Source organism: Leishmania infantum, chromosome 22 (assembly GCF_000002875.2).
Source record: "Leishmania infantum JPCM5 genome chromosome 22".
In the NCBI taxonomy this organism is placed as follows: Eukaryota; Euglenozoa; class Kinetoplastea; order Trypanosomatida; family Trypanosomatidae; genus Leishmania; species Leishmania infantum.
In genome coordinates, this window is record NC_009406.2 from 589,928 (window position 1) to 602,140 (window position 12,213).

Below are 12,213 nucleotides of genomic sequence, written 5' to 3' on the forward strand. Positions count from 1 at the left end.
CAGACGAGGACGTCACTGAAGCCAAAAGATGCGGACGCGTCGGCGACGCTGTGGAGCGAGGCTGCATCGCAGGCGGATGTGCTTGCCTTCTTCGGCTCTCAGGATGACGTAAAGAATTTGGCGGCGAGCTCGTCACTGCGAGCCAGCCACAAGGCCCCCGTCAGCAAAGAGTTGTCTTGGACTGCCGTTTATGCAGCAACCAACAGCTTCTGCGACATCTCCTTTAGCGACTGCATCTTTTCTGCCGCGACCACTGTGACGGGCGTGCCACAAGTCAGCGGCACTCTCCGTGGTCACGTGATCGACCCACAGGCAGTGCTAGGCTTTCACAGAGACGGAGCACGACGCCAGCGCAGGATTTCAAAGGCTGTCAGAAATGCAGAGCCTCAGTAAAAGATGTCGTAGCTTGCATCGTTTTCTTCCTCTGCGCATCCGGGCTTCCGACTTCGGCGAGGCACGTGTGCATCCTGCGCCCTCCCCCCTTGCATACGTGCGTGCTCCCTCGTGTCGCTTCCTGTGGAGGACTGTCGCGCAGCGTTGACGCTTCTGTTAAAGAAGTGGGAGCGCCGTCTCGCAGAGTCGCATTCACCCATGACGGGCTCGTGTCGCTCTTGCGGGTCTTTCTTCTAGGGCGCTCCTTTTTTCTCCCGCATCTTTCCGTTTCCTAGACCTGTGCGAGATAGAAGCGCGCGTCTAGGTGGGCGCGTCCGTGGCGCAACTGCCTTGGTGCTAACACGCCCAGCGTGCCCATGTCTACACCAACCTTCACATATAGAATAGGTGCGCCCGCTTGTATGTACGCCTATGTAGATCTTCGCACCTGTAAGTGCCTTGCTCTGTGTGCCACATCCATCTGCAACAGCGTACTTGTGCACACCCTGTATCATACTCACACTTGGTTTGGTGGATTACTTTTTGTGTGCTTCTGTTCTCCATGTTTCATCTTTTAGTTCACTTTCCACGTTCGTGCTCCAGGTCGGAAGGCCACCAAAGGACACACAAAGGCAAGTCAAGAGAAGCAAGGAGTAGCCCTGCCCTTCGCACCCCCACTTCCTTCCTTCCCATGTCTTCTCTCTCGAGGGACTCGCAAAACCCTTTTAGAGGAGGCAAATAGAAGGACTCGCAGAAGCAATGCCGCAACGGAAACGAGTGCACACCTAACTCAGTTTGTAACCCAGACCACTTTTACGTTGCTCACCTTTGCGGCGTCGTCTCTCATGCTCCTCTATCCACCTTCTCTTACCTCACTTCCTCCTCTTCTGCTTTGTATACCCCCTTCTCCCCTGTGACATCATTAGCTGCTCACTTTTTTTTTTCGTCTTGTTTTCCCGTTTGCTCGATGTTCTTCTGCCCTCGTCTTCTCCCCCAGCTCCTCTTACCTCCCCCTTCTCTTGTGTAGGATCCCTGTACTTGCATACCCACACATGTGCGCTTGTTGTTTTCGCATGTGTGTGTGTGTGTATGCTGTTCCTCTCTATATCTTTTCTTCCGTATCGCTTCTTTCGATTGCTTTTTTTTTGTTCGTTCTCTGGCAAAGTGCTTACCTCGTAAAAGGACTTCGAGGTGGGCTGATGTTGTTTGGCTCGTGTGCGCGCGTGTGTGTGCACCGGCTACACCCCACCTTGTTGGTGTCTTTCCAGCTCTTTTTGTTCTTCTTTCTGCTTTGGCGTTTTTCCTTTCTTGCGCTTCTCTCCCTTGTATCTCTGTGCTTTTCTTTCACGAAACCTATGTGTGGCTTCCCCTCTCGAGACCACCGACGCCCCTTTCTTTTCCCTTTCGAGTGTTTCACCATGGTTTCATCCTCCCCCCTCTCTCGCTCCGATTGTGTCCTTCTTCCCCTCCTTTTCCTTTCACCAAGCATGTGACTAGTGCTTCTTTAACCTTCTCTCACTTGTCCTTTCTTTCTCTCCCCCACCGCCTCGCCCTTTCGGATCTCGCCTCCCTCTTTCTGTGCTTGTCAGCTGTGGATCGGCGAGTACGTGAGCGTGGTGCGCTTTCCTGTGAGTCGTCTGAGCTCGCTGGCTGTAGCCCTGTAAAGGCGCCTATTCCTCTACTCGTGTACTTTTCGCTCACCCCCTCACTCTCTTCCTGCTTCCGTTGTATATTTAAATATTTGCACACCCCTCCTTTTCTGCACTCACCTGTGTTTAGAGCTCACCATCTTTAGGTATCTCTGCGTCGGTGTGCTTATACTCATCTGTTCGCCTCATTTGACCTACTTACCCCGCCGCGCTTCAAAAAATGTTGGTTTCTTGGTTGTCACTCGCGCATTCGAACGCACAGTCATGAGCGCATACTCGACATACACTCCCGTGCCTCTACCTCTGCCTCTTCTTCATGCATTTGACAAAACGGCGGCGCCTACTTCCACCACCCTTTCTACTGGAAGCTCTCTGATCCCCCTTCCTCATGTGCGTCTGCTCCTTCTTGATCGTCATGTGCGTTAAGTCGTCTTTTGCTCTGTTTTATGTGCACACTTCCACCACCACCACCTCTGTTCGCTTTCTTTCTCGCCTTTTCTTTCTGGATGTGCTATCTTTACCGGCTGTGCGTATGTGTGTTTGTGTGTGCTCCGGGGCGCATTCATGATGTACAGTTTTACATGTATGCATATATATATATATATATGTCTGCTGTACTACGGCAACAAGAAAGAAAAGCAGAGGAGATGGTGCGATGTATCTCTCTATCGTCAGGTGTTTTGTTTCTCTCCTTCTCTTTCTTTTCCCCTCTCCCCTACCCCCTCATCAGTGCGCTCATTTTTCTTTTTTTCTTCCTTTCCTGCTTTTCATCGCGCGGGGGGGGGATTTTCTCTGTTTTATAAAGAACTCACCTTTGGTGTTGGTGTGCGTTTCTCTCTTCTTCTTCCCTCCCACCCCTTTCTTCACGCGCGCTGTGTGCGCGTGTGTGTATGTATGTGTGCTCTCTTTCCTCGTCCCCCGCCCGTTCGTGTTTCCGCTACCCCCTTTCCCCCTTGTCGCTGCTGTTGTCTATTTCTTGTTTTGCGCTCAGTCGCCGTCCTTTTTTTTTCTTTCTGTTCCGTGTGTGTGTGTGTGCTCTTTTTTTTTTCGGTTGTTCGCGTCCTCGCTGGACTTCGGGTATGTGGGTGCCTGTGCGTGTGTGTAGGCACTTCCCTGCCTTCGCATCTCTCTCCGTCTTGATCTCGCTTGCTCTCACTTGCTCTCACAGTTCTTCTGAAACGCTGATCAATCCCCACATGAGCCTCCGCAGGAGATGTCGCGCCGTTTCAGCTGTAAAGGAGCTGGCGCAGAGATCGAAGGAGAGGGGATAGTGCGGCTGAAGCGAGGGAGAGAAGGAGTGAAGAGCTGTGAGCGAAGAGAGCTGCACCTTTCGTTTGACAATCTCAAGGCCGAGGGACAGCGGCGCGGCGAGGCATTGGCGACAGGGATTTTTTTTTTCGTGCGTACTGGTGTCGAGAGAGGGGGAACTTTGATGCGTCTGTGTGTATGCCTCTGTTAGGGTGCGTTGGTTTCTACCCCCAGCCACTGCTGCTGGGCTTCACCCAGCTCATCTTTTCATCACCGTCTCTTTTCCCCCCATTCCCTCTACTCCGTCTCACTGCATCTCGATTCGCTTTCCTCCCCCGCTCGCCTTCTCGTGCCTTCAATATTATCTCGAGTTCTGAAAAAAAAAATATATATTTTCCTTCTTTTTTTTTCTCCTTTTCAAAGTCCGCGCCAGCGTTTTGCTCTCGCTGCTTGCTTCACTCCCCTTCATCTCCTTCCTCCCGCTAACTTGGAAGCCACGTGAGTGTGCAACTGGGCTTGAGCTCTTTTCTTTTGCTGTTTTACCTTTCCACGTCCTTCATTGGCTACACCTCTCTCTGCTGATCTACACACTGCTCCTACTGTGCGCGGCATCCTCACTGGTTTCCTGTTGTCACTCCTCTACCAGCATTTTCCCTTCACACTCCACGACGTGTAGCTAGCTGCTGCTGCTGCTCCGCGTGCGTGTGGAGCTCGTGCTGCACGTCGTGAAAGGCATTGCGAGGGGGACGATGGCCGTGATGGAGGTGGGAGTCTCTGAGGAACGAAACATGGATTTGTGGAGTCTCGGCGATGGCCGACACGCTACCCACCGCTTCTCTTTCTTCCTCCTTCCTCCGCCCGAGATGCTCGCTCCTTTGAGCGAGTGCACCAAGGTGAAGCAGCCAATCCGGCTAAACAACAGCGGGAGGCGGTGAGGACACAACATCTGCGTTGGGCACGGAAAAACCAAACCAAACAAGAAAATCGAATGCGTCACTGTACAGGCAAAAAGGCAGACGCAGGGCCCAACTAGCGCCCCCCAAACAAACAACAGCCCCACAGCCGCACGCCAGCCACGCACAAAGGCCTGCAAAGACGCGTGCGTGGATTAGGCATTGCGGGGCGGCCCCGCCCACCCAACTGCAAGCACGCGCATTTGCATGGGGAGGTCTTTCCTTTTTTTTTCCGGTCATTTGGCTACGACATGTGTGTGTCTTCCATCGAAGGCGAATTCGTGTGTTAGCGTCAGGAAGCCGAAGGAAGGAGCTGCACAAACGATCGTCACTTCACTGAGCCCCACGCCTCCCCCTAAAAAAGGGAGGGGAGGGGGGGAGGGCGGAAAATGCGTGTGTCGATCCGTCTCGGACTGCTTTTTTTTCATTTCTCTTTCACTTGTATGTACACATATCTGTTCTCCATTCTCTTTTCAACTCTGTGCCCTGATAAGAGTAAGAAACACCTCAGTGCGTGGCATCACAGGGCCCAGCACCCGCCCCGTGGGGGAGCCCAGCAGCCCCACACCCCACCGGCGCCGAACCACTTTTTGGTGGCGCCAGGGCCAGGTACCCTACGACGTGGGGTGGGGGGGGTGAGAGCGATTCGTGGCTACTGACGCCGGCGGCCCGGTCCTGGATGACGTGGCGTCGGGGCGGCCTGCGACAGGGCACGCGTGTGTGCCATCCATATGCGTGTTAAAGTGTCGGCGCGACCCGTGCGTGCCCAATCCACCCCGGAAAAAAGATGATAAACCACTCTTGCATCCGAACGAAGGCGAACACAACGAGTGGCGCCCCCGCTGTCGTGGTACTCGGATGCCAAGGGCTTAGCACCGGTCGGGCTCCGCACTATGAGGTTTGAGCGCGCCCTGCTCTGCCTCTTCACAGCTGAACACGCGATTCCTGCTCCCTCCGCTTCTTTCGCATGCACCGATATGACAAGGAGGCGGGATTCGGTCGCGATATCAGCTATGTTGGGGGAAGGAGGAGGGATCGGGGGGGCCGTATCGCCCAATGCTGGAATGGGTCAAGGATGCCCAAGATGACTGTTCACCGGCACACACCGAAGCCAGGGTTCTGTGCAGCCTCTCGCTCACTATTTTCCCGTGTCGTTTTGCTCTGCCGCTATCGTTTTCCCCGTTTCTCCTCGCTCTCGTGGTGTTGCGCGGCTTTGTCCGCTTTTTCCCCCTCTCTGCCCCATCGATGCGAAGCACGCGTAGGCGCGCTGCCCGCTTCTTCCCACGTGCACGCTCGTGCTTATCTTCTGCCGTGTCTCACCTCAGCTTCAAAGGAGGAGGGACGCGGAGACCGTCAGAAGGCTGGGGTGCAAACACATACATGTACACGCGTGTTTGTGCGCGTCGAATCGTCGACTGCGCTTTCAATCTTTAGTCTCCCTTTTTAACTTGTCGTCTCTGATCCGAGAGCAGATCGCGCAGAGCCACGTGGCATTCGCTCTTTCCTCATCCCCCCGCCCCCCGCCCACGCGCCGCCTCTCTACCTCTTTGTTGCCGCAGCAGCACACGGTGGGCGGCGGCGAAGAAGGGAGAAACGCTGCGGTGCGGCTCAACGCACAAACTTCGACAGCTTTTAGGTGGAGGGCTGACAGCCCCAGTCAACACTCATTATGAACAATATCTGCCGTGTGTGTATGCGCACCGGTGTGAGCATGTGCATCGACTTGCGTCTGTTCGCAGGTCGTACTTGGTCATTCTCGCAGCGGATGACTTCGCACTCGCCCTTTCACCAAAAGTCGCTCTCGCTCACCTGCTCGAGCACGCTGCACGGCCTGCGCCATGCCTCTAGTCGCACCTTCCGCACGTCGGCGTCGACCTCGACTGCGAAGCGCAAGTGTAAGGGATCCCCCACGACGTCGACTGGCCCCAGTCGCAGGACAGAGGCCGCTGCTTCTTCCAAAGATGAAAACGCCGCTGACCTGTTCGCGGCGGAGGAGCATCGGTTGACGGAGAATGATGTGCGGCTGGCCATGCGCACGCTCATGGCGTCGCACTTCAGCCTCGTCCAGCACGCCCGAAAACCGGAGAAGATGCAGGTGGCAAAGGAGCGGGAGGCGATCGAAGAAAAGCATCAGGGTAGGCAACGGCGTCTCCTCGAGAAGGACGAGAACTCACTGCGACTACTCGGGGCGGACGGCATGGTGATAGGAGAAGGCATCCTTCCGCTTTTGGCGGCAGCTAAGAGGAACCCCTACGACGCGACTAGCTCTCGCCGTGCCACGTCATCGCCTGACAACGCTGCGTGGCGAGCGCTGAACCCGGTCGGTCTCGCAGCCTCACAAGCCGTCGCATCTGCCTCGCTTCCGGGCGACGGCGATGACGCCGACGCGCTGAGCGAGGCAGAGTACGCGTCTTTCCTCGCACGCTCTGGGGCGGCATCGATCGACGGTAGCAAAGCGGAGGAGACGGAGACGGACGCGTGGAAGTCGGCCACGCTGGCGACACTGAGCGTACCTGACCTCTCAGTCTACGACGCAGACCACGACTTCCGCATCAACAGTGAGGAGTTGGTGCGAGGAGCAGGGAGTTACAGCTCCAGGGCGGCGCCGTTGAGTGCGGGGAGCGCCGCCGCGGTGCAGGCTGAGAGACCAGACGTGCCGACCGGCTTAGATCCGTTGTCGACACGCCCAAGTTCATCCAAGGCAGTTGCCGCGGCGATGCAGCTTCAGCTGGATGAAGACGAGGACACCGACTACACCGTCGCCGCCTTCATGGACGACAAAGATGATCCGTTGGACTTGTGATGGTGAGTCACTGCTGCTGCTGGTGCTGCGGCCATAGTGTTTCGCACTCGAAAGGAAGGGTGCGCACCTCGCGAAGCATCGAAAAGGTCTGTGCTGGCACGATGGCGCTGAACTTTACTGTCTATTTTTCTTTCGTGTCTCCTTGCATCTCTGTATGAGTGTACTGGGAAGGCTGCTTGTAGCAACGCAGCGGGAGCGCCGCGGTGAAGCCTCAGTCTGCTTGGCGAGCGTGCGTGGCGCAGTCGCTGGATCGACGTACAGCCCTCTGACGGCCACACACGGCCTTGTGTAAGTCCACTTCTTCGCACAGCGTTATGAACAGAAAAGATGACACGTTGCCTGCTCGCTGCTTCCTTCCCTCTTTTCGAGTGTTTCCGTATGAGGCGCACCGCAGGTGCCCAAGTGTGGTTGTTCGCGTCTGCTAGCAGGAGCGTGTAGGGCGAGGGAGATGTGAGAGGAGAGGTTTATCTCCTCAAACATGCACCGCGATTTTGTGCATGTGTGTTCGTCGCCTTCTCACTGCACCTTCGTCTGTGCCGCCATCGTGGCGGCGTACAGCCGGTGCCGAACTGCCCCGCCTGCTGTGTGGAAAACCGAATCTACGCCTCCCCTTCTTTGCATGTGCTCCACGGCAGACTCGCTGCGTCTGCTTCCCACGTCTCTCTTACACACTGCTCCTCTCTTTGGTGCCACTTGTCGTGTTCTTGTACGAGCTAGGGTACACACACACACAAACACACACGCACGCGCAGTATACACTCGGACACACACGCACCTCACTCACAACCCGACCATTCGCAGCCGCTACTATGCTTTACCGCACGGCAGTGCCAGTGCCGGCTGACGCGCTTGTGCAGCGCAATCTGGAGTTCACGCGGACCGCGTGGAAGGCAGGCCTCCGTCCCGATCAACGAGAGGCGAATCAGCTGCGGGTGGTGGAGATGGACTTCCCGCTGCTCTCCCGTGACGTGGTGCAGGTGAAGTGCGGCAACACCGTCGCCACGGCCACTGTCAGCTGCGACCTTGTAGAGCCCTCCCCGTACCGTCCAAAGCACGGCTTCTTCGAGGTGCATGCCCGCCAGCTGCTGCACGAACGCGACCCTCTCGACCAGTTTAAGGAGATTAAGCGCATCAGCATGTACCTGACGCGACTGCTCTCCAGCAGTGTGCTGGAGACGGAGGGCCTTTGCGTCATCCCAGGCCGCCGCGTGTGGAGCATCGATGCAGAGGTGATCATTGTTAACAATGATGGCAACGTGCAAGATGTGGCGCAGTGGGCTGTGATGGCCGCCCTGCAGCACGTACGCAGACCCGAGCTCACCATTCGTGGCGAAGACGTGATTGTACACCCCCCGCATGAGCGGGACCCAGTGCCGCTGCCGCTTCATCACACCCCCCTCTCCTTCACGTTTGCTGTTTGCGCCAATCCGCAGGAGGTGCAGCTGGCGGTGCGCGCGGCCACGCTGCGCCGTGCACAGGCACCTCGAGCCGGTGCCTCTTCCGGCGCCAACGCGGATGAGGGCGACGGTGAAGCGAAAGATCTCGGCTGGTCGAGTAACGCACTGCAGGTCGTGGTGGATCCGTCGTTAGAGGAGGCTGCCGCTGCCGCGTGCACGGTGTCGGTGGCCGTGAACGGTGAGGGCCACGTGTGCTCGCTGGAGAAAGCGGATGGCTGCGATGTGTCAATCGCGTACCTGGAGCAATGCATGAAGGCTGCCACGAAGCTCACGCAGGCGCTGCTGACGCAGATGAAGGAGTCGATGGAGGCGCACAATGCGAAGCGCAAGGAGGCGGTGCGCAGCCAGTTTCTCTGGGCGCAGCAGCGTCACGGCATCCAGGCTATCGCGACCCCGGGGGACGAGGGGGAGCACGCAAGCAAGAAAGCCAAGACAGAGGAATGAGCGTGAGCGAGGGGCGGTGCACCACTCTCGCTATCGACCCACTCAGCCACGCACGCGGGCGACCTATGTGCGCCGGCAGAAAGGTGGTGTGTATGTGTGTAGGTGAGACGGCGGTGACACGCCCCTGTCCCTCTCACTGTTCCCCTCCTCGGCGCCTCACCGCTTATTCTACTTTGTCCAGTGTTACGCTAAACGGGTAAGCGCAACGTGTGCCACTCCACTAAACAGCGAAGAAACCGAGGGTGTTCACCGTGATTCAGCGCGAGGCGTCAGCCCCTCCCCCCGGTCAATGCCATCCCATATCACGCACGCACTCTCGAAGCACCGGTGCTGCTGCGCGTAGGCGTGCGGCTTTGCGTATCTGTGCATGGAAAAGCGCACCGCACTATGTATGCTCATATGTGTGTAAGAGGGCGGCAGGGAGAGAAGTGCCGCCCTACTCTCTGCTCTGTGCTTCCTCTTCCGCGTGCTTGACTACGCCACCCTGCTTCTACTTTCCTTGCACGTCTCCGTCGATGTCTCTCCGCCGCCTCCCGTGTCGTGAACAGCGGGCACGACCGGTACTCGCCTCCCCGCCCTTCTTTGCTCCGCATCACCCCCCTTCCCCCCAATCACCACACACTGACAACTGCGGGAGCGCAGGCGCACATACCCACACACAGATACACACAGACGGGCGGACGCGCCCTCATTTTAGCCGCGCGCGACCGACTGCAGTGTTTTTCCTTGGTGGTGGTGTGAAGTCCTCTTGTGAACACCAACCCCCCTTTTCTCCCCGGCACTGCGTGCATGTGCGTGTGTGTGTACACACATATCTTTCTCTACATGCCTTCTATCCATGCACTGTCTTGTCTCTTGCTTGCTCATTCGACCTTTTCAATCTCGTTGTCGGCTTGTACGGCGTGCGGCCTCATAACTGGACGCACGCAGCCACACACACACACAGACACGCGCTTCCTGGCGCCTCAGCGATGCTGGCGGTGCGTAAACTGGTGGAACCCACCGCGGTGAACGCGCTGTGCGTCTTGCGGTTGGAGTCGGGTGCGGCGACGCCAGCGCCGTGCGGCAACAGAGCTGTTGTTCTGGCGGCCATTTCAGAGTCGATCCATGTGTTTGACTTCGCACCCGCCTCCGCGGCCACGGTTCTCGACTCATTCGTCGCGTCATCAGCATTGGGCTTTCAGTTTTGCCCACGAGGCCACGTTTTCAACGTTGGCTGTGGCGTGTCCGGACTGCTGGCGCTGGCGAACCAGTGCTTCATCGTGTGGACGCGAGACCAGGAGTGCATACTAGTGCGTTACCAAGCCAACCTTGCTAGTCCTCCCGCCAGACGTGCAAGCGTGGCTGACGCATGCCGTGTATACAAAGAGGATGGGCAGCCGTCGCCGTTGCATAACAAGGAACATCACTGGTACGTGGTGCGGCGAATGCGACTGTGGTGCCCCGACGCAGGCGAGCTTCTCCCGGCGCCGGAGATGGGCGTCAACGAGGGCATGGACACTGTCTTCATCCGCTTCTCCGAGAAGCACGTCTTCCTTGTCTGCATGAAGTGGGTGGCGTCTTGCACGCCAGGGGATAAGGGACGCCTGCCAGCGGACACGCTGCGCACCTGCCGCTGGCACACAGGCAACTACATGCGCGCCTACGCCGGCACCGGGTTCCACTACCCGACCCAGAGCTGCAGTGTGGCCACCCGACGCCCACGCGAGAGCAGCTCCGAACATCATGCGCGGCTTGAGCGGCTCTGGCAGTCATGCTCCCCCTTCGCCAGCATACCTGACGAGGACCTCATTGCGAACCACTCGGTGAGGGAGCTGGCTCGGCACAAGGACGCAGAGACGCAAGGCGCTGCTGCGAGGTATGCCTCGCTGTCACCTTCGTCCCAGACTGACGACTACTGCGGCGTGAGCGATGTGTGGCTGCGCCGTGAGGCCCACACCGCCCCGTCACCGCTGATGCCATCGCCGGCTCAGTACTGCGGCAGTCCAATGGGAGGCTTCGCAAACGTGCGAGGCACCGGGGGAAATACCGCCGTTCACCACGCACCACCGACACTCTTCGGTTCCAGGACTGTCGCCCTCAAGGACAGGTACGCCTCACCGCACAAGAGCGCTATCGCCGTGGTTGCGCCACGGCGAAGCGGGCGGCGGGGGGTAGAGTGGCTGCTGCTTGTGATGGTGAGCACTGATTCTTATACGGCGGTCTACCACCTGCAGAGGCGCCACACTCCGCTGACGGCACACCACCTCGTCCTCGACGGACTCGTGCACGACGCGGCGTACCCGCGCCAGGTGCTCCTGTGCTCCCATAGCGGTGACGCTATCAACGATGTATGGGTAGCTCTCAGCAGCGGTGTCGTGACGCGGCTCTCCGTGTCGGCGCTGCGCTCCAGGTGGAGCGCCGGTGGAGAGGGCGCCAAGGTAGGGTGGCCCAGAATATCAGTATCGGGGCTGCCTCCATCCTTCTACTGCCGACGCATGCTTCCAGCTGACGACCTCGTCGGCACTAACCCGCACCTCAGCAGCCCCGGCAGCGTTGGAGCAGACACTTCAGCTTACCCCTGTGCAGGACGGTACACCATCTTCTCCGATGGGGTTCAAGACGCGTACGTCGTCGACCTTGTTGAGTGCCGAGTGGTGGCGGCCATGGCTGCCGATGGACCCATGACCGACATCTGCGAAGCCCCGCACGGCTTCGTGGCAAGCTTTGCGAAGGGGGTGCTGCGGCACCTTCAGCCTGGCGTTGCGCTGCATGTATGCGGGACGGCCACCCTCGCTGGGGTGACAGATGCCCTGCACGTCGCACGTGTGCGGTGCAGCACTGCCAGCGACAGCGATGGCGTCGCCCCTGGTGTGTATCTCATGGCCAGCACGAGGTTCACCTCGCAGTTGTTCCTTGTGGAGGAGGGCGGCATGCGTGTCACTGCGGCGGACGGGTGGACCTACGCGATGGACGAGCCCACGCTGGCGTTTGGCGCGGGCGCCGCAACACTTGCGCAGTGCACGGCGACACGCTGGTGTGTCGGGCGTGTTGTGCACACGCTTCCAGGCGTCTTCTCGCACGCGGCCATCGCGGAGCTGCCCATCATCGGCCTCGTGTGCGTTGGCGCCGTCGCAGCTGCGAAGCACGACGCGTGCGCGCGCCTTGCAGTTGCGACTGGGACCGACGTTCGCATTCTTCGCATTGCGGACGTGGCGTGTGGGCCATGGTCGTGTGTCACGGTGACGGCATTCGAGGGAGATATGGCGATGCATGTTGTGATGGGACGGTGGGAGGGCGGGGTGACA

At 58.4% G+C, this 12,213-nt stretch overlaps 3 protein-coding genes across 3 annotated transcripts in view; all 3 read left to right on the plus strand.

Annotated features, from left to right (window-relative positions):
• Positions 1-5,933: 5,933 nt before the first annotated feature.
• LINJ_22_1420 (conserved hypothetical protein) lies at positions 5,934-7,025 on the plus strand (the record flags this gene model as incomplete). Its single annotated transcript, XM_001465620.1, has 1 exon — positions 5,934-7,025. The coding sequence occupies one exon, from the start codon at positions 5,934-5,936 to the stop codon at positions 7,023-7,025; it is 1,092 nt and encodes a 363-aa protein (XP_001465657.1).
• Positions 7,026-7,834: 809 nt separating this feature from the next.
• LINJ_22_1430 (putative exosome complex exonuclease RRP45 homolog) lies at positions 7,835-8,926 on the plus strand (the record flags this gene model as incomplete). Its single annotated transcript, XM_001465621.1, has 1 exon — positions 7,835-8,926. One exon carries the CDS (start codon positions 7,835-7,837, stop codon positions 8,924-8,926), a length of 1,092 nt encoding a protein of 363 aa, XP_001465658.1.
• Positions 8,927-10,560: 1,634 nt separating this feature from the next.
• Positions 10,561-12,213, plus strand: part of LINJ_22_1440 (conserved hypothetical protein) — a gene marked incomplete at both ends in the record, with an annotated part of 3,966 nt that continues 2,313 nt past the window's right edge. Inside the window, one exon of the mRNA XM_001465622.1 lies at positions 10,561-12,213. This exon is cut by the window's right edge and continues 2,313 nt beyond it. Coding sequence (XP_001465659.1) covers positions 10,561-12,213 — 1,653 coding nt within the window.